This window comes from Diceros bicornis, chromosome 10, assembly GCF_020826845.1.
Source record: "Diceros bicornis minor isolate mBicDic1 chromosome 10, mDicBic1.mat.cur, whole genome shotgun sequence".
Classification (NCBI taxonomy): domain Eukaryota; kingdom Metazoa; phylum Chordata; class Mammalia; order Perissodactyla; family Rhinocerotidae; genus Diceros; species Diceros bicornis.
The window spans coordinates 33,727,836-33,746,780 of record NC_080749.1 but is presented as its reverse complement, the minus strand read 5'-3'; the positions used below and the strand labels follow the sequence as shown (position 1 = coordinate 33,746,780).

General features: G+C 35.0%; 1 protein-coding gene across 4 annotated transcripts; it reads left to right on the top strand.

Annotated features, from left to right (window-relative positions):
* Positions 1–169: 169 nt before the first annotated feature.
* Positions 170–17,463, top strand: MMADHC (metabolism of cobalamin associated D). Of its 4 annotated transcripts, none has more exons than XM_058548944.1 (9): positions 170–270; positions 736–795; positions 3,529–3,568; positions 5,315–5,459; positions 7,815–8,032; positions 11,068–11,173; positions 11,771–11,901; positions 15,927–16,013; positions 16,941–17,463. In XM_058548944.1, coding segments are annotated over exons 2-9 (924 nt in total). In that variant the 5' UTR covers positions 170–270; positions 736–793; the 3' UTR covers positions 17,136–17,463. The 4 variants fall into 4 exon arrangements, with proteins under 4 accessions (XP_058404927.1, XP_058404929.1, XP_058404928.1 ...); XM_058548945.1 differs by having other exon boundaries at positions 206–333; XM_058548946.1 differs by lacking the exon at positions 3,529–3,568 and having other exon boundaries at positions 171–270.
* The last annotated feature ends 1,482 nt before the right edge of the window (positions 17,464–18,945 follow it).

Here is an 18,945-nt window from a genome sequence, read left to right as displayed (position 1 = left end):
CCAGCTCAGGAGCCCTCCTCTCTCCCCGCTTCACCTTTTCTCCTCCCACATCGTGTGCCCAGGAGTATCCAATGGAAGGTCGGCTCTACGTAGCCTACTGTGCGCATGCGCATCATTGGTTCGGCACTCCTTCGCATCGATGCGCTCGGAAGCAACATCTTCAGCCTGGTCGCTGCCAGCTTTGTCGGTAGCCCCGCTACCGTCGCCGCCGCCATTTTGACGGCGGGAAGAGTCAGGGTCTGGGACAGCTGGAGGCCGTGGGGGTGACTGGTACGATGGTTTCCGCCCGCATTAGCCCTTCCAATTTCGCCCGTCTTCGGGCCACAGCTCTCGGTATTGCCCCTATTCCCACAGGGCCCCTGTCGCTATCCCCAGTCGTTCTATCATTATGTCTTGAGGCACTTTTTCGCTTCCTCATCCTTCAGCTCGGCTCCAACTTTTGCCTGAAGCTGTTGTCAGGCAGCCCTGACCTGTGTTAAAATACTTGCTTCGACCTCAGGCCTGTATCCTGGCCGCCGGCTCCCCTGTCCTCGCCGGGATCTGGGCCGAGCTGTCAGCCGGCACCGACCGGGAGGGCTCTGCGGCCGGCGGCGAAATCGGGCCTCCGTGGGTGCGGGGGAGCGCGGACCTTGGCCCGTCGTGGGGGAGGAACACAGTAGCAGACGGTGGACGCCGCCCGAGCTGTCTGTTAGAGCTTAATCCGTCACCAGCCCGTTTTGTTCTGTTCTTTCCCAGGAATAACTTTGCAGAAAGAAAGATCTTTTGCGTCTGCCCTCTCCGCTAGCAATGGCCAATGTAAGTAAATTCGCCTCTTAAGAAGCAGTCTAGTGAAATAGTTTGGGAACTTATTAGGAAATGGAGGGACTGGCTTAATTATGATGGCGTTGGTGGCGTAATGTTTCTCGTGATTAGACTTAGTGTGTCAAAAATGTCAAGGGAAGCAGAGGGTGTGAAATTGTGTAGGTCTACCTTGAAGATAGTTTGAACGCAAACGTTCGTTTCAGTACACTGTACTCATTTCTAGAAATTCAATTTTTAGAAATAAGTTCAGTGCCAGCATCCTTTCAATATTTTTAAAAGGCATTCTGTCAGTAAATACTTAGAATCTATTTCTAAGCCATTTTTTATTTCTTTGGTTAGCTAAACGGAAGGTTTTGTATCAGTTTCTGTATAAGAAGTAACGTTCCATATCCTACAAAACGGGAGCAAGAAATATTATTCACATAGACCAGAGATATTTATTGACTGTAACTGTCCACTGATTAGTAAGACACATCCTACCATAAGAAGTTCATATAATAGGGGACATAAGACATATATGAAAACAGCTACAATACAAATTGAAAGTCATAATTTTTTTAAAGCTGCACAAAGGTGCAATGCAGATTCAGAGCTTTGTGGAGAGGGGAAAGTCGGGGTTTGGGATCATTTAATTGGAGAAGCATTTAACTTGAGTTTTGAAAAATGGATGGGATTTCAGTAATCTGAGGTTTGGGTGGGAAGACCTGGAAGTATATTAAAAGACACCCTGCCTGAATGTAAGATGTGTGAAAGAGATTCCCGGGAGATAAGGTTGGTGGTGGAGTTGAGATCAAGTAATAGAGAGCCTTGAATGCCAAACTCAGTAATGTAGACTTTATTCTTTAAATTGTGGTGATTTAATCAGAGCTGTGTGTTAGGAAAATTAACATGGCAACAATTAGCCAGGATAGTATTCCTGCAGTTGAACATGATATATTAACTAAGAATCTAATGATGTGACTATAGGGACAAGTCATAAAAGTAGACTACTAGTCTTGGCCACGTTTTAAGGTGAATTTTTCCCTAACCATAACCTGCACAGAAAAATAATGTTGTAAAAGAAGTATGTGGTACTCTCAAAGTAGTGTTCTATTAATTAAATTAGAATGCTTATATTTGACCTGGCTTTGTTTTCATTTAAATCAATAAATTAGCTCAGTAGGGTGAATATTTTGAAAGGTACTTTATAAATCCTTTTATTGTTAGAAGTTCCTATTGTTAGAAATAAATTTTAATTTTAATATTCAAATATATTTTAAAAATTTTATGGTTATATGCACTGTAAATTCAGAATGGATGTTAGCAATGAAGTATGCAGATACGTGTGTCTTCAGCAGTTTCGTTAGCGTAGCAGAAATGTCCATGCTTCAGAGGCTAGATAGGTAAATTAAGAGGTGTTAGTGGGGACTTGGACAAACTGGAATACTCATTTCTTATATAAAGGGAGCAGCCTTTCCTTAGCTACCGTGATTTATTGCTAACTAATGCCATTTAGGAGTGTGAATCCAGTGCTGCCAGATCTTCTGAGGTTTCAGGAGCAGCCAAAAAACTGGACCTTTTGTGTGAAATCTCACAGTTTCTCAATGTTGATATCCAATTCACGTTTCTTGTAACACTGTGTACCACACAAAAATGTCTGGATGGATATGGATGCATTTTGTATATGACCAGCTTTCGGTCTCTGCTATAGACCATATTTTTTCCTCACATGGCCAAAAGCAGGGCTTAGTCCTGAGACAGCACCTGAAAGACTGTTTCTCTTTATATACCAGTAAGAATTTTACAGTTAAATCTTAATAACCTGTCATCTTCCCAAGTCTAGAATTCTAGGTTTGTTTGAAATTAGCCATATATAAAATACTTATCCTCAAACGAAAATAAACTGGGTATTCTAATTTTTGGCTATTTATTAGCCGTTACTTTTAATTATTATATTCACCAGCTAACCCAATGTAGTAAAATCTGTCAAGTTTCCACAAAATATTCTACTTCCACAGTAAAGAATTTGAGAATGGTATAGGTTAAAGGGTAAAGTTTGAAACAAATTAGTACTGTCATCAGCTATCCCTTTCAGTGGGCAAATTAGATAATGGTTTATTTTGCTACTAAAATGAAACTTGGTAATTAGATTTTCCTAGACTGAAAACAAACTCGCATTTTATTATATAACTTTTGGTAAAAGTTTTACTATCAAGAAAAAATATCAAAATAGAATCTGGCGCCCTTGGTTCTCAGAGTCTGAAATAATCATTAATAATACTAGGCAATTTCTAAAATAATTTGAATAATCTACTTTTCCTTCCGTTTTTGCTTGTGAAGTAATGTAAATGTGAAGGATCACAAATCATGTTTTAATAATCATACTTCAAATAATGTTAATAATGGTATGTTGCATTATTATGCAAATTAACTAAAAATAATGCACATAAAGCACTTAGCCCAGGACCTGGGCCATCGTCACGAACATCTCTTGCTTATTTAATATTGTATACTTTCAATGAATATTGTCCCCTTCAGATAATCTGTTACTGAACCTCTTATTATTCTGAGCCTTTGCTCAAAATATTTTTGGAATTTAAAATTTTAAATTGCCTTTAGATCCTGAGGTGTATTCTGTTAAATGTCCTCAATTGCAAAGGTAAATTCATATTATAGAAACACCCAAAAGTCTGAGTTTGTCTAGAAGGTAAAAATCCTAGTAATTACCATTCTTGTCTTTTTGGGCAGGTTGGGTACAAACCCCAAGGGAAGATGCTTAAATATTCAGGTAGGCAAAATGTTCTGGAGACAGGCCTTGCACTTTGGAGACACGTGAAGGATGTTCTGTTTATCCAGGTCTTGAAGAAAGGGTTGGAATTTGCCAGCCCTAGAAGGAGAGAGAAAAGGGCATTTTAGCAGAAGAAATCTTGTGGCAGTATAAAAGAAGGCAGAGAAAGATGGGAAATGTTGGGTAGATATTTTTATGTGACTAAAGAGTAGAGGAAGGGAAGAGAAGCTAAAATTAGTAAGAAATTATGTCAGAAAGATAGAAAGACCAGTTAGGATGTTCTCTCATTCTTATAATGAGCAAGAAAGTCAGAAAGAACACATGAGTTGGATTTCAGATTACCATGTGAAAGGGATAAAGAGATTCAGAAGTATCAAATGGCTAGGCTATTTCAACATCCTGGTGACTAGTTTTCATACCACCTCTCTGACCCACTCCAGTCCATTCTCTACACTACCTTTAGCAGTACATTCCTTGAAACATTCCTTATCTTTATCAGTTTACTCTATTCCTCCCTGCCTATAGATTAAAATTCTGGCTTATTATCTTAATGTAACAGGCCCTATACTGTCTGTGTAAATATAAAGCCTTTTATAGTTGCCCGTAAGTTAACTTTCAAGCCTGTTTTTTACTGTACTCCCTTAATATCCATCCTCACTGAACTGTGTCTCTTCTGAATATACCTTTTATGACTCTATACCTTTGTTCCTGAAAGTCAGTCATTGAAATGCCCCTTTCTCCAGCAAATTTATGCTTTTTCTTCAAAACCTAGTATATCCTCCATGAAACTTTTCACTACTCCCCCAAGGATTCCTTAATTGTTCAGATCTTTTTATAGCATTTCTCAGATGCTATAGTCTATGTTCTTGTATCTTCTCCACTAAATTAGAGTTGGAATTTTTTTTTTTAAACTAAAAGGTCAGATAGTAAGTATTTTAGGCTTTGTGGGCCATAGAGTCAATGTGCAACTACTTGACTCTGCCGTTACGGCGTGAAAGCAGCTGTAAACAAATATAAGCAAGTAGGTGTAGCTATGTTACAATAAAACTTTATTTACCAAAACAGAATGCAGGCTGTATTCAGCTGTAGTTTGCCAACCTCTGCATTAAATTATTCTGATCCAAGTATTTTGCTAAAAGCTTATGCATGAAAAATCGTTACACATTCATCCGTTGTAACTGACTTCAAAATCTAGGAAAGGAGCATAGAAGCAGAAAATGTATCATAAATGTGTGTGCTAAAATGAAAAGTGGACATTGCTGTAAAACCAAGCAGAAAGATAAAGATGGCATGGGAGATCTAACTTAGCCAGTTTATAGCAGTAAAAGAAGAGAAGAGTTAGAAAGTAAACAAGTTTTAGTCCTAGGAGAAGTTTTAAAATTTCTTTATTTTGAGGATAGAAGAATCTTACTAGTTGTGCTACCTTTTTAGTGTTATTGCTAAATAGGGCAACTTTTAGACATTCTTGTTCTCTCTAGTGTGGCACTCCTGATTCTAGCCTTTATTGGAAAAAGCATACGCTTTTACCAAAAGTAACTTATTGCTTATTTGTTTTTTTAATATTTGTGTTTATTTTTAAAATTATAAATATACGTAATGCTAGTCATATAGTAGGTGCTCAATAATAGTAGAACAAGTGTTAGTTTTAAAAGATACATTGCAGTGTGAAGATTTGACAGAGATTGTCTATGTACATGTAACATTTATATCCGAAACAAATGATTTTAATTTTTGTGTCATTCTTAGGTGCTCTGTAACAGAGCCAGACTGGTTTCCTATCTCCCAGGATTTTGCTCTTTAGTTAGAAGGGTTGTCAATCCCAAAGCCTTTTCAACTGCAGGATCTTCAGGTTCTGATGAGTCTCATGTGGCCACTACACCTCCAGATATATGTAAGTAAAAGCTATTGTATATAATTGTTTCAAAATATTTTGAGTTGTGTTTCCTGTGATAGTTCTTCTTGAGGTTTTACAGATTTTCTAAAGTTATGGTTATCCCGTTGAAAATAAAATCGGAGTTTTGCCTAAATATTTATATCAGAAAGCTTCAATATAAACAAGAAAGAATGAATGAATATTGGCTTCTAAAACTTATTTTCTTGAATTTTAGTTTCTTTCTGTCTTCAAATATACACAGTCCTCCCTGAAACAGATCTTCTTTTGATTCTATTAAACTGTGTTACTACTTCTTGCCATTCTTTGCTGAATTTCTTAAATGTAGCTGGCACCTTTTATTGTTAGTGTTTATTGAATCAGTAACAACATATAGCAGGTAATCTGCTTGTACTTTGTACTTTTGTACTTTGTAGTACTTATCTGTCAAGTCTGCTTCTTCTAGTCCATTTTACACACAACTATTGCGGTATGGTGTGTATGATTTTAGTATTGATCATACTAAAATATTTTAATCATGTCACTTCCTTGATAAACTTGGTTTATCAAGTTATCTTAGGTATCTCTCAGTGCTTTCAGTAGCAGTTCCCAAACTATCCTCAAGCTATGAATCATTGTTAAAGGTCTGAAATTTTTTTTAAGTTCTATGGTTAGATAAGTTTGAGGAATACCTTGTGCCATATTCCTATCTTGGAGGTTTATAATGCACACTGAAATATTAAGAGAGTGCTCTTAGAAACAACCTAATGTGTCCTAAAAGGATTACACATGGAATCCTTTTTTCATGCAACACATTACTTACAATGTAATGGAACTAAGTTCATTTGGGCATTCAAAGCCTTCCATCTTGCCCTGGTTTTCTTTTACAATTCCATCTCTAATTACTTCCCAGTTTACATCATCTGAAGGCTAAACATATATGTATCATAAATGAAAGATTTGTCATTCAGAATATGTAAATAGTTTGTGTCCTGAATATATGAAGAATTTTTGTAGATTGATAGGAAAAAGGCAACCCAGTAGAAAACCAAACAGAAGATTTTAAAATGGGTATTAACAGGCCATTCATGGCAGAGAAAACCTAAATGACCAGTAAATGTGAAAATGTGCTCAAATTCACTATTAATAAGGGATATTTATTTTCTTTAAAGACACTATTAAATCTGAGTAGTCTTTAAAACTCATCTTGTTCAAAAATAGCTAATATGTTTTAGCTTGTAACTCCAGTCAGTCATTAGTGGCTGTGTAGAGCCCTGTTACTCAATATGATCTGCAAACCAGTAGCATCAGCATCATGTGGGAGCTTGGTAGAAACAAAGAATCTTGAGCCCCACTCCAGACTTACTAAATCAGAATCTCAGATGATTATTAAATACTTAAGATTTAAGAAGTATTGGGCTAGAGTGTTTGGGTTGAGAATTATGAGTCAGTGTCTGGGTTCAGCAGGAAAGAGTTCCGTGATTGATGGGTGATGTCTGTCATAGTTGTGGAAAAGGGATACAGTGGCACTTACGGTGTAGTGATGAGACAGCCTTATTGATTGACATGGCTCTTTTCAGTCGCTCAGTTCTGGCAGGGTATTAAAAATATTTATTTTTATTGCCAACTAATGTGTGCAACAGTTGTCCCTTCCTTTCTCTAAACCAAACTCCTACTCTTAGTATTTCTTTGCTTAATTTTCTACTTTATTTTTTTCTGGATCTTTTTAAATTTTTCACAAGTTAGGACATTTTTTAAGTTTTAAGTGAATAAAGTAATATGCTCTGTTCTTCTGTAAGTGTTTAATCCATATTAACTCATGTGGCTGATAAATAGGACTTTATGTCACATTGGTTCATACAAGAATTTTTCCCAGACCATTAATGTTTTGTGCCACCAGGTAACAGCAGCTGAATGCCTCTCCCCAAGGGTAACCACTATTAAGTTTGTCTTCCCTTTTAGACCTTTTTTCTGTATTGAAAAACATAAATATAAAGATGTAAAATAAATGTTATACATGCTCTTCTTTGACTTAGCTTTTTCTTTTAATGTAATATGTCCTGGACTTCATCAGTATTAGTACATAAAGATTTACTATATTATTTTTACTGACTATCAAGTATTTGCGTAGTATGGATTCCAGTACTTTATTGAATACTTCCCCTAATTATGGACTTGTTTCTGAGCTGACAGCTGGTTGCAATGATTAGTGTTTTGGAAATGACATGAAACTAATTTATATTCACACAGGACAGCAAATCTGAAGATCTATCATTTGGGTAAAAAAATACATAATTGTAAGAAGAGTATTCTTTCACTCTACCAATGCACTTAACTATTAAGGAGAAAATAATTTATTTTGTTGTACTTCTTCAGGTTCTCGAACAGTATGGCCTGATGAAACTATGGGACCATTTGGACCTCAAGATCAGAGATTCCAGCTTCCCGGAAACATAGGTTTTGATTGTCATCTCAATGGGACCGTGTCACAGAAGAAAAGCCAGGTTCATAAAACTTTGCCTGATGTTCTAGCAGAACCTTTATCAAGTGAAAGACATGAGTTTGTGATGGCACAATATGTGAATGAATTTCAGGTAAATTGTTAATATCATTTATTCTGTTTTTCTAATTATTAATGCTATATTAATTTCTGATTACTGTGAGCATATTACTTTCATTGAAAAAGTAAAAAAAAAAATATTTTAGTGCAATATTTACAAAAACTACATATATAGCTTTTAAAAACTTGGCATCTTGCTATACATAGTCTTTGCCATATAATTTTTTTACTTAACTTCAGATTACAGTCTCTTAGGTAATTAAATAATTCTTCAAAAATATTTTTTTAATAACTGGTTATTTCAAATATAGATAATTAAGTAATTTCTGTATTACTGGAAATTTGGACTCCCTGTTTTTTCATTTTTATAAATGGTAATCATAGTTTATATATGGACCAAATTCCGACTAGTTTTATACTCCTCTAGCGATTTAAAAACTTAAAATTTTGAGATCTCTGAAATTCCTCAGATACATTAAAAAAGGAAGACACGTAAATAGGTTTTTTAACCAAAAAAGAAGACTTAGAAGTAGGTTTTTTTAACAAACAAGTTCTGAGAGATTTTTTTTAATGAATTTTTAAACTGGTATTGCATCATTGCTCACTCAAGTGAAAAGTTACATGTAATTTAGACCCCTTATCCTTATCATTTTTCACATTTCTACATAGTTTCAGGCTGAGTTTTTGATCAAAGCCATATTGTTAAAATCAACAACTTCTCGAAATTATTATGGGTTATGTCGGATAACCTAACGTTGGGACGCATTTGACCTCCCCTGACTTTTTATCTCGGATAATTCCTTGTCAGTCCTTTTGGCTCCTCTTCTGTCTACCAATTACATGATATTTCCCATACATTTTTGTCCTTTACCTTCTCATTTGAATTACTCCCTGGTCACTTAATCCCTTGGCTTCCTCCCTGGGCTATTTTTTTCTTTTTGGTAAGGAAGATTGTCCCTGAGCTAACATCTGTTGCCAATCCTCCTCTTTTTGCTTGAGGAAGATTGTCCCTGAGCTAACATCTGTGCCAGCTTTCCTCTATTTTGTATGTGGGATGCCACCACAGCTTGGCTTGATGAACAGTGTGTAGTTCTGCACCCGGGATCTGAACCCTTGAACCCCGGGCCACCGAAACAGAGCATGTGAACTTAACCACTGCACCACTGGGCTGGCCCCACACAGGCTATGTTTTTATAATTCCTAATTTAGTATTTCTGTTTCTGAGATTTCTGGTTCTATATTTCTGTCTGCCTGCTGAACATCTTTATCTGGATGTCTCACAAGTCCCCAGATTTTACATGTCTAATACTAAATTAGTCCTTTTTTCTCTCAAAACCTGTCCTTACTCCCATATTATCACTAGTACCAATGACTTAGTAATCCTCCCACTATCCCAAGATAAAAATTATCTTGCCAACCTTGACCACTTGCTCCATCATACTTCCGTAAGTAGTGACAAAATTGCATTGCTTCCATCTCTGAAGTAGCTGTTAAATTATTTGTGTCCTTTCAGTTCTCACTAATACTGCCAGTTGAAGGCCTCTTTCTCTTAACTGGATTCTTAGAGGCGTAGTATGATGGACTATGGAGATAGGATGAATCTGGGTTCAAAAGTTACCTCTGCCATTTACCTAATTTTGTGACCTTGAGAAAGTTACTTAACCTTTCTGACTGTTTCTTTATATGTAAAATGGGGGTAATAGTAATCCCTAGCCCACAAAGTTGCTATGAGGATTAAATGTGAAAATGTATAGAAAGCACTTAAATACACTAAGTAATCAATAACTGTCGGCTGTTACTGGTCTGTCATCTGCTCCTCCTCATTAGCATACATCCTCCACAGTAAGCCTAGCATTAGCTTTTTATTTCTGATCTGTCTATTCCTCGTTGCTTATAGACTCAAGTCAAAAATTTTTAATGTGACATAAATGGCTTCCCACAATTTTGATCTTTTATCTTTCCCACCATAGCTCCCACTACTTCCTATTCCCTCTGCACTCTAATCACAGCATACTTTTCATTTTTTTAAATACACTATTCTCTTTGACCTTTGCATGCCTTTGCACTGTGATCTCTTGCTGGACTGTTTTTCGTCCTGAATTCCTAACCTATATTCCACCTCTTCTTTACCTATCAAACATACACATTAATTAACAGGTAAGTCAAATATGATTTCAACCTTTTCCTGATTTCTGCCAGTAAAGCATGTTTTTTCCCCATTTATACTGTCAGAAGACTTTCTTCATAACTCTGTAGCACTTTTCATGTTGGATTACATTTGTGCTATTTTTCTTCTACCAGCTGATATACCTAAGAATGAGGACTGGGCTTTTTTTTTTTTTTTTGGTGAGGAAGATCAGCCCTGAGTCTTTTTGCTGAGGAAGATTGGCCCTGGGCTAACATCCGTGCCCATCTTCTTCTACTTTATATGGGACGCCGCCACAGCGTGGCTTGACAAGCAGTGCATCAGTGCCTGCCTGGGATCCCAACCTGCGAACCCCTGGCTGCCGCATCGGAGCACATGCACTTAACTGCTACGCCACCAGGCCAGCCCCGAGGAGTGGATATTTTTTACCATTATAGTGCCTGCTCTTGTCATAATATCTGATGTATAGTAGGTGCCTAGTAAATTTCAGTTGAATAAAAAGCCTCTAAGATCTTCCTGTAGGAGACTATATATTTAATCGTATTATTTTGTAAGTTAGTGTTATTATCCCCATTTTACAGGTTACAGAACAAAAGAAAGGATAATTAGATATCACAGAATATCAGAAGAGGTAACATTGTAAGCACAATTATGGCAGTTTCCTTAGTTTCTTAGCCAACTTGTATCTGTGTCAAGTCTTAGACATTCATGGTTTTATTATTCTACTTTTTTTTTTAGAAGTTTCAAATCTCATATTCATCATAGAGAAAAGTTTGAGTATTAAAAAAACACTGACTGTTATCCCCACTGCCAGTTAGATTAGGATTATTAAAAAAACTTTCTAGGGAAGACAAGTTCATAACAGGCAAGACATTTTATTTGAACTCCAGATTTTGTTTACTTATAATTCTTATTTCCCTTAGGGTAATGATGCACCTGTTGAACAAGAAATTAACAGTGCAGAAACTTACTTTGAAAGTGCCAAAGTAGAGTGTGCGATCCAAACATGTCCAGAATTGCTGCGAAGAGGTATGTTATATTTTATACATTTTACAGTAATGCATATTAGATAATGTCACTAATTTTTTAATGTGTTTAATGTACTCCATAGGAATCATAATGCTTTTGTAACTTAATATTGTAATGTGTCTGGCTGGAAATGATTGCATGGCCAAGATAAAGGCTTTCAAATGTCTCCTGACATCTAACCTCAAACTGCCATTAGACAAGAATAGTAGAATTTTTAATAACTTTTTCCCTAAAGTCCTTCCACTCCTGAGTGATTATTATAGATATAATTTGAGCTGATATGTAGTTCTGAGAAAAATCGTACTAATAATAATCTTTTTTTTTCTTTGAAAGATACAAGACCAATAACATGTAATTCTCCTTACTCTTCAGAATTGTTGGCAGTAATATTTCAGTTCATCCAACAAGAGCAGGAGTAAACCAAAACTAAGTTCATTTCATCCTTTTCAAAAATAATAAGCATTTATAAACCTAACTTGGTACCACAATAATTTAATTTAATCATCATTTTTCTAAAGAAGTATTTTTATGCACTGTTTCTTCTTTAAAAAACAAATTATTTTCTCCCTGGAATTTTTATTCTTATTTCATTTATAGATTTTGAATCACTGTTTCCAGAAGTGGCCACCAACAAACTTATGATTCTGACTGTAACACAGAAAACTAAGAATGATATGACTGTTTGGAGTGAGGAGGTAGAAAATGAAAGAGAAATGCTCTTAGAAAAGGTAATTCTTTCAGTTGCTGACAATTTAATTTTATAATCTTATTTAAATACCAGTGAACCAGTGTTTTAAAATGATGGGTGTCTTTTCTAGCCTTTATTAATTCTCTGCTAACATATTTCAGGAGTAAAGGAGTTACATCTTTTCTGAGAATAAAAATGCCACAATTTTTTTTTTAGTATCTTTGAAAAACTGAGACACTTTCTGGTAATATCGCCTTTTTTTAAATTTATGTCTGTTTTAGGAAATTTGGAAAGTAGAGTAAAAAACAACAAAAAAGTAAAATTGTCTCTTCATAGCCATCTCTCTCTCTCCCTCTCTCTGATCCTCTTCTCTCCCTCCATATCTCTTTCTCTCTCTGTCTTTAAAGCATGTCAAGTAAAAAGTGAAAATTACCCCAACCTTCTTCAAGGAGTGAACCGTAACAGAGTACACAGTACAATAATAATATAATACTGTGTACTCACATTTTTTTTCCTGTCCTTTGCTTTTAACCAAAAGATATGTTTTGACACCTTTCCATAGCGTTACACATGGATATAGTTCATTCTTTATAAAGTTTGCATAGTATTACATTGCATGGGCAAACCATAGATTTTTTAAAGTATTTTAAAATTTCCTTAGTAATTTATAAGTTGAAAATCAAACTTCTGCTATTACAGGCTGTGAATTTTTATGCACACCCTCATATCTGTAGATTCCTATATAGGGCATTGCTGAGTCAAGGGGTATATACATTTTATATTTTGATACATGTTGCCAATTTGCCCACCAAAAAAATTGTCCTAATGTAAATACTATCACCCTAGCCTACCCTGGATATTAGCATTTCTTTTCATATTTACCAACCTGAGCAATGAAAAGTGGTAACTTCAAGTCTTATATTTAAAAATTATATAATTATTTCTGTTAGAGTTTGATATTGGGTTATATCAATTTCTTTGTCTACAAGATAGAAAGGAATATTCCTTTGCCTGTATGACAGGTTAAGATTACCTCACTTGGGCATCTTAGCTAACTATAGTTGAAAACATTCCTTTTACTAATTTCCATGCAGGATAATATTAGGAATTATTTTATATTTTCTTTAGGGTTAGCTGTATGGTTCTCTCCATTTGTAAAAAATACATTATCGGGGCTGGCCCTGTGCCTAGTGGTTAAATTCGGCCTGCTCTGCTTCAGCGGCTTGAGTTTGGTTCCCAGGCCGGACCTATACCACTCGTCAGCAGCCATGCTGTGGCGGCAACCCACATATAAAACAGAGGGAGATTGGCACAGATGTTAGCTCAGGGCGAATCTTCCTCAAGCAAAAAGAGGAAGATTGGCAACAGATGTTAGCTCAGGGCGAATCTTCCACAGCAAAAAAATATATATATATATAATAATTTACATACTAAACAGTATTTTATGATAATGACTTCATACTTAAATGTCCCACATATAGCTTTGCTAATAAATTTCATGTAGTAGTTAACAGTCATGAGCAAGTTATATACTAATTAACAAGGAAGTTACAGAGAGGCATAAGACGTTGTCTCTGATTTTAAAGAGATCTGAATTTAGAGAGTTGAAATTTAAATAGGCAATAACTCGATAAACATTCTATTTACATATGAAGACATTGCTTAGGAAATATACACTTATCATCACTATCATTTAGTCACTAGACACTCTCACAGGTGTGTTGCATTAGTGGTCCTAATTTTTGATCAATTAAAGATTCTGAGCCTCATTTGATCCTGACCTCAGTATAGTTGTAAGTCAATTTTGTGAAATCAACTTCAGGGCTTTGAACTGTCCCAGCATGCCTTCTCATGTGATTTTTAATTTTATAATCACTGAAACTATTTTATTTTTTATGGAAAAATAACAGATTTTTCTATTTTAAATATGTTAGTGATTATTTTAGAACCATATGTATCTTACTGTCCAAGTAGATATTTTGTTTTATGGTTTAAATCTATTCTGGTTTTTTCCAGTAGATGTCAGTGTTTGCTGTTGATGAACAGAAATCTTAAGAGAAATACGTAAACTGATTTTTTTGTGTAATAATTTGGGATTCTTTTAGTTAATCTTTGCAAATATTTGATTGCATTATTTTCTTTTCCTTGTACTTTTTGTGTATGGCGCATCTGTTCATTAAATTGATATATATTCTAATGACTTTTCTAGGCTGTATTCAGTCATTTTCTTATTTTTAAGAGTTATGAGGATTAATGAAATACAGCAATTAAGTGTAATTTTAAGTATGAAGATAACCTAAAGAATACAGTATTATCTTAATGTTTTTCATTAGTTTACAGGAAAGTATTGGGAGAAAATAAGTTAGCTTAAGTTGTGTCCCTCTATAGCAGGGATCAGCAAACTTTCTGTAAAGAGCCAAATAGTAAATTTTCAGACTTTGTAGGTTGTACAGTCTCAACTATTCAGTTCGACCCTTGTATTGTTAAAGCAACCGTAGACAATATATAAATAAACAGGCATGCCTGTGTTCCAATGAAACTATATTTACACAAACAGGCAGCCAGCCAGATTTGGCCCTCAGGCTGTATGTAGCGGGCACACTCTGCTAGGCCTCGTGGAATCTTACCTTGTGTGTGAACAGTTCAGTCCTTGACTACCAAACCAGGGCAAATTGCTCTGTAGCCTAGTCAGGAGCCCCCTTTGTGCATCTTCCTCTTCTGCAGTACCTGGCCCCATAAATTCCAGATGCTTTGGCTATCCGGAACTCTTGCTTTCTACTTGCTCAGCTCAATGACACCATCACTTTGCTTGGGCTCTTCTTTGCCCTGCGACAAGAAGGTGTCTCCAGACAGAAAGCTGGAGCAAATAAGGGTATCGCCTCATTTGTTTCCCTTCTCTCAGAGATTACTGTTGTGTCTAACTGTTGTTTGGGTTCTAAAAACAGTTACCTCATATATTTTGGTCAGTGTTATAGTTTTCAGCAGATGGCAAATTTGGTACTTGTTATGGCTGGAAGTGCCCTTTTTTTTTAAATTTATGGTCTGTCCTTTTTTTTAACATTCTAATCTGGTCTTAATATTTGTTACTGTCTTTTTCACTGCTTAGAGACTTCCAGTAAAGCTAATAAAGACATCATAGGAATTAGGTTGATAAGGCAAGATTTCGAATAGGTGATACATGCATGTAGATGCAGTGTGTAATGATTATACACTATACTAAAGATACAAAGGGATATATAGTGAAAAGTAAGTATCCCATCCAGCCCTGTACCCCATCTGTCCAATTTTCTATTATTTTTATGTGCTTTTTCAGAAATATTTCATGACTATGTGAGTTGATAGATGTTTTTGAAGGATATACAAACAAGTATATGTTTTTAAACAACTTTCATTCAAACTAATGAATGGTTCAAATCTTTGCATTATGAATATTTTGTTTTTCTTACTGTATTTCTAATATCTCCATAATGATACCAAATAGCAACTAAAGTTTATAATTTGTGACAAATTTGGGAGTTAATAGCACAGAACCAATTAGAAATAGTTCCTAAAATAGGAAATAATTTAGAAGAAAAAATACACAATTTAGACTTCTTGAAAGAAATAAAAGTGTTATATGAACCATTAGTCTTTTGGACTGGTGAAAATAATCTTATGACTCTATGGTCTAATTTATCATCAGTTTTTTTTTTTTGGTGAGGAAGATTGGCTGTGAGCTAACATCTGTTGCCAATCTTCCTCTTTTTGCTTGAGGAAGATTGTTCCTGAGCTAACATCTGTGCCAGTCTTCCTCTATTTTGTATGTGGGACACTGCCACAGCATGGCTTGATGAGCAGTGTGTAGGTCCACACCCAGGATCTGAATCCACGAACCCCAGGCCAGTGAAGCGGAGTGTGTGAACTTAACCACTATGCTACTGGGCTGGCCCCCGTTTTAATTTTTTATTGATCTTTATTGAGTTCTCTATCTGAAGCAAAAGATATTTATTCAAAAATTTATTAAAAAATAAAGCAATCTGTAGTACTGCTATCTTTAGCATATTATTTGTGTCTTTTTCTATGCAGTTCATCAGTGGTGCTAAGGAAATTTGCTATGCTCTTCGAGCTGAAGGCTATTGGGCTGACTTTATAGACCCATCATCTGGTTTGGCAGTGAGTAATTAAATACATTTTGAAAGCCAGATTATATAATTTGAAGTAGGAATGGCTTTTATTATAAAATTGTTTACAATTATAACCTTGGTAAAAATACATCATTTAAGACTTTTTTAAAACTTCACAATTTTACCCAGAGAAGTACCACTATGAGTCAGTTGCGTTTACAACTTCGAGGGACCTCTGTCACTCATAGTTAAGTTTCTCTGCCACTTTAAATTTTTTTTATTGAAAATAATAAAGACAGTTATTGTTTGCCACCCTCACTAGTAGACATTATTTGGTTTACATTGAATTAGTGTGTTTATTATTTATTAGTTAAAAATTAGAAACAATGGTTTGTTTAAGGACGAAACAGTTATTTTTAGAATTAAGAAAATATGGATGGTAAAAGAAATACTTAGAAAAGTAACTTTTTAGAAATAACATTTATAAAGTTACACTTTGAAGAAAACTGAACCATTGTTGTGGTCACACTTTAAATTCTGGCTGTATCTTTCAGTTACAAATAGTAATAAAATTTTGAATCTTAAGATAGGAATGTAAACTATTTCTCCTCAAAGTCAAGTAAGATAGAGTGTAGACTAGAAATAAAAAACTTACTCTTGGCTTTAGTTTCCTTATCTTGAAAATGATGAAGGTGAACCATAGATAATTGTCTGAGGTTTGTTCCATCTTTAAAGGTCGTTTAATGTTATGCATTTGGTTCTAAATAACATGAAATTTGCTAGATCGTTTCACTGGTGTTGGGGGAGAGGAGGTGTTAGGGCAGTTTAGGTGTTGCATGTGACCTTTGTATTTCTTCTTTGATTTTTTCAATATTTGGAGTTTTAGAATAGATATGTGCTCATATTTGCATAGAAATTATTATTCCATTGTCTTTCTTACTAATGAAAATATGACTTCATTTTTTATTTTCTCCAGTTTTTTGGACCATATACAAACAGCACTCTTTTTGAAACAGATGAACGCTATCGACATTTAGGATTTTCTGTCGATGATCTTGGCTGCTGTAAAGTGATTCGTCATAGTCTCTGGGGTACTCATGTGGTTGTAGGAAGTATCTTCACTAATGCAACACCAGACAGTCATATTATGAAGAAATTAAGTGGAAACTAGCAGTAATGTCAATTTATTTGCTGTACTATTTGTACATAACATTTGGGTTGATCTATAAACACTGTCAAAAGGTTTAGTTTTTAAAATTGACTTATTTCTAGGTATTTATTCCACCTTTATGAATTAACAACTGGCAAGTGGTTTGTGATTTTAAATCTCAAATGTTCATTCATATTATTGAATGCATGTTGAACACATCCGCATTGTACAGAATGTGGTAATTAACATGTAACCAGGGTATGATCTCATGTTGTTATTTCTCCCCTTTATTGGAAAAACCTCAGTTTTAATTATTTTCTCCAAAAATAAATCACACATTTGGTTATGATGATATGTGTTTTTTCATTGCAGTATTTTTAAAATCGTTCTTAAAGATTCCTAAAAAGCTACAATATTAATCTTTTTAAAGTGCTTTTTTTTTTAAATAAGTGCCACTGAGAATTCTAGATTCAGTGTAGATTTAACTTTTAATTTTCTTTTTCTACATTACCTGTTAAGTGTTCTGGTACCAATCCAAGTATTATTTTGAAATAATGTATGTGCAGGAAAAGAAGAATACGAATAATACTACATCTTTCTGTATAAAAGCATATGAATTTCATCCTTATACATACTAAAAAAATAATTCTTAACTCCTGGGTTGAGACAGATAAAGGTTTATTTTCAGAAAAAGCTGTGCCTCAGCTGCTAAATCATATTTCTCTGGTTTTAGCAATAGATCGAAATTGTATTCTGTGATACTTTACAGAAATGCTCATTTGTGACAGAGCTTGTTTTTACAGCACTTTAAAATTAAAAAGAATCATCTTTGATTTGTGAGGCTTTTGCCAATAGGAATAGAGACAAATTTCAAGAGAACAAGTAACTTCTACCAAATGAATTAATTGAAATGGATTTTTTCTGTATTTTTTTAATTAAGTGCATATTTTTAAAAGGAACACATGGAGATAACCAACTTTTTTGTTTAGTTCACAATTTGATTTAAAACTCTTTGCTTAGTTAACATGTAGCTTGATAATAAGTGATTCAAAGAGGAAGAGCTACAAAGTTTTCATTCATTATGAAAAAGATGAAGTAGTGATTTCCATAGCATTTTGAAAAAAATTTATTGAAGTATATATGCAGAAAAGTGCACATATCATAAGTGCTCAATAAATTTTCATCTCTGTAACCAGCACCCAGATCAAGACAGAACATTACTGGCCCTGCAGAGGCTCGTCCTGCTCCCTTCCAGGCACTTCCTCCCCTTGTTCCTCCCAAGGGCAACTACTATCCTAATTTTCTACAGCATAAATTGGTTTTGTCTGTTTTGATGCTTTACATATATGAAACCATATATAATGTGTTCACTTTTGTGTCTGGCTTATTTCACTCAACAATGTGAAATTAACCCTTTTTGTGCGTAATTATAGATCATAATTATAGATCACCTGTTTGCATAGCTTTTGCCTTCTCAATGATTCTGAACTAGGGCAGTTTTGCCCCTCAGGGGAAACTGGCGATATCTGGAGATATTTTTTGATTGTCACAACTTGAGGGGGCATGCTATAGGCATCAAGTAGATAGAGGCCAGGGAACCTGCTAAACATCCTACAATGCAAAAGACAGCTCCCACAAAAAAAGTTATTTGGTCCACTTCCTTGCATCACTCTCATTGTTTCTAATGTGCATATTGCTTATTCAGGCATTTCCTACCTTGCACCATTCTTTGAGCCAAGTTCCCTTAAAATTTCAACTTTTGGTTTAACAATTTTGAAGTGCCATCTACTGGTTGAAAAGGATACTTACTCTTTGTGGCTATGACTGTGTA